At 39.5% G+C, this 2,048-nt stretch overlaps 1 protein-coding gene across 1 annotated transcript; it reads left to right on the top strand.

The window, feature by feature from the left end:
* The first annotated feature begins 509 nt into the window (after nucleotides 1-509).
* On the top strand, nucleotides 510-1,445 carry LOC142246723 (olfactory receptor 6M1-like). Its single transcript, XM_075319807.1, has one exon. The coding sequence runs from the start codon at nucleotides 510-512 to the stop codon at nucleotides 1,443-1,445; it is 936 nt and encodes a 311-aa protein (XP_075175922.1).
* The last annotated feature ends 603 nt before the right edge of the window (nucleotides 1,446-2,048 follow it).

Raw genomic sequence — 2,048 nt, forward strand, 5'->3', positions numbered from 1 at the left:
GGGATGTTTACGTCCCGCTCAGCTCCGCCCCTCCGCTTCTATTGGCTGGCTGCCGCGTGACGTCGCTGTGACGCCGAACGTCCCTCCCACTCCAGGAAGTGGACGTTCGCCGCCCACAGCGAGGTCGTATGGACGGGTTAGTACGTGTGACGGGGGTTACTCGTATGTGCAGCACGTTCAACAAATTGAATGTTGATGGGGGCGTTGTAAATCGCATACGATATCGTATGAGAAATTGCAACGTGTAAAGCAGGCTTAAGTGCAGTTTGCATTTCAGAATTTGTGTCATCAGACAAGACCTACTGTACAGAAGGGGAGTACACTGTTATATCTGATCAATGTAGTACAATAGCAGGGCTATGTTTCTAAGTGTAGTTTGCCATTTGGCACACATTCATTTATTTAAAAATGTAAATAATAAACATTTCCTACACTCATCTCTTTAGGATTGTATTTTATTCTATCAGTAACATCTGACCTGGAGATAAGAAAACCTAAACATCTTAAATATGAAAAGTAACTATTCTGTGGTGTCAGAGTTTATTTTAGTGGGATTGCCAGATAAGCTGGTATTTCAGATACTGTTATTTTGCTTTTTACTTTTCGTATATATTTTCACTATATTTGGGACCTGCCTCATAATATTTCTTGTTTGGAGAAGCAGTCGACTTCACACACCTATGTATTTTTTCCTTGCCAACTACACCTTCATTGAAACTTTGGTTTCTTGCATCATTACACCAAAAGTTCTAATTCACTTATTGTCTAAAAAGAAGAGCATCTCCTTCGCAGGCTGCATGGCACAATGCTATTGTTTCTTTGTTCTTGGTACTGCAGATTTGATACTTATTGCTATGATGTCTTTTGACCGGTATATTGCTGTTTGTAATCCTCTTCACTACATCTTAATTATGAGGAGATCTAGATGTGCTATTTTAGTAGCTCTTTGTTGGTCAGGTGGATTCCTATCTGTTAGCATACCATTCATTTTCAAAGTTCAGTTGCCCTATTGTGGCCCGAATATAATCAATCACTTTTTCTGTGATTCAGTGTCATTGATTCAACTTGTTTGTGCGGACACGACTTTACTTCAGCTGGTTGACTTTTGTCTTTTTTCATTGGTGATTATAGGGTCTTTGATCTTTGTCACGATCACATATACCTTCATTCTGATGACTGTGCTTCGCATTCCATCAGTGACAGGACGGAAAAAAACTTTCTCCACTTGTACATCACATTTCACAATCATGACTATTCTTTATGGGTGTAGCATATTTATGTATGTCACTCCAAGACACGGCTACTCATTGGCAGTCAATAGGGTGGTGAGTGCTCTGGTGACTTTTATTATTCCGGCTATCAATCCTTTTATATTTACTCTTAGGAATGATCAGGTGAAAAATGCTGTGTATGATATTATCAGAAAAGTGCGCTCTGTGCCATAAGGTGCAATATTTCCTTTCAACAGACTATTTGACAGACATATCAGCTAAACACATCATTAGATTGTGGCAACACTTTGGTCATGTAACCTAAAGACTGGAATTTTGTATTACAACATGGCATATAAATATTTGACAGCATAACTGCATTGTGTCATAAGAAAAAATGCAACCATAGCACGACTTTTGCAAAACTTCAATAAATTGTACTGGGATTTTCCACACGTGGCCTCTATGGGTTTACTATTACTAGACTACAACGTAAGTGGTGTGTGCAAAATGTTTGTGACCTGGTTGTTTTTTAATAGTTATATCACAAATTTAAATTGTTCTGAAGATAAGATGTACCAGTGCTTGCTGTACAGTAAAGTCTTCCTGGAAATTAAAGGGAATCTGTCAGCTGGTTTTTGCTACCTCATATGAGAGTGAATTTGACAATATGTCATTTAGTTTACTGGGTGCAGTGGTTCTGACACACTTAGAGTTTTTAGATTTAGCAATGCAGCAGAACTGAAAAAGCTGCCCCTACCCACACCAGGCTCTCTAGGTGCAATGTCTATAGACAGGGAGCTGCTAATCACAGCAGTGGGCGTGCCAGACTGGCTG

The sequence above is a fragment of the Anomaloglossus baeobatrachus genome, chromosome 1 (assembly GCF_048569485.1).
Source record: "Anomaloglossus baeobatrachus isolate aAnoBae1 chromosome 1, aAnoBae1.hap1, whole genome shotgun sequence".
Lineage (NCBI taxonomy): Eukaryota > Metazoa > Chordata > Amphibia > Anura > Aromobatidae > Anomaloglossus > Anomaloglossus baeobatrachus.

Coding starts and splice junctions, on each gene's coding strand:
- LOC142246723 (XM_075319807.1), top strand. CDS start 510: ATGAAAAGTAACTATTCTGTGGTGTCAGAGTTTATTTTAGTGGGATTG.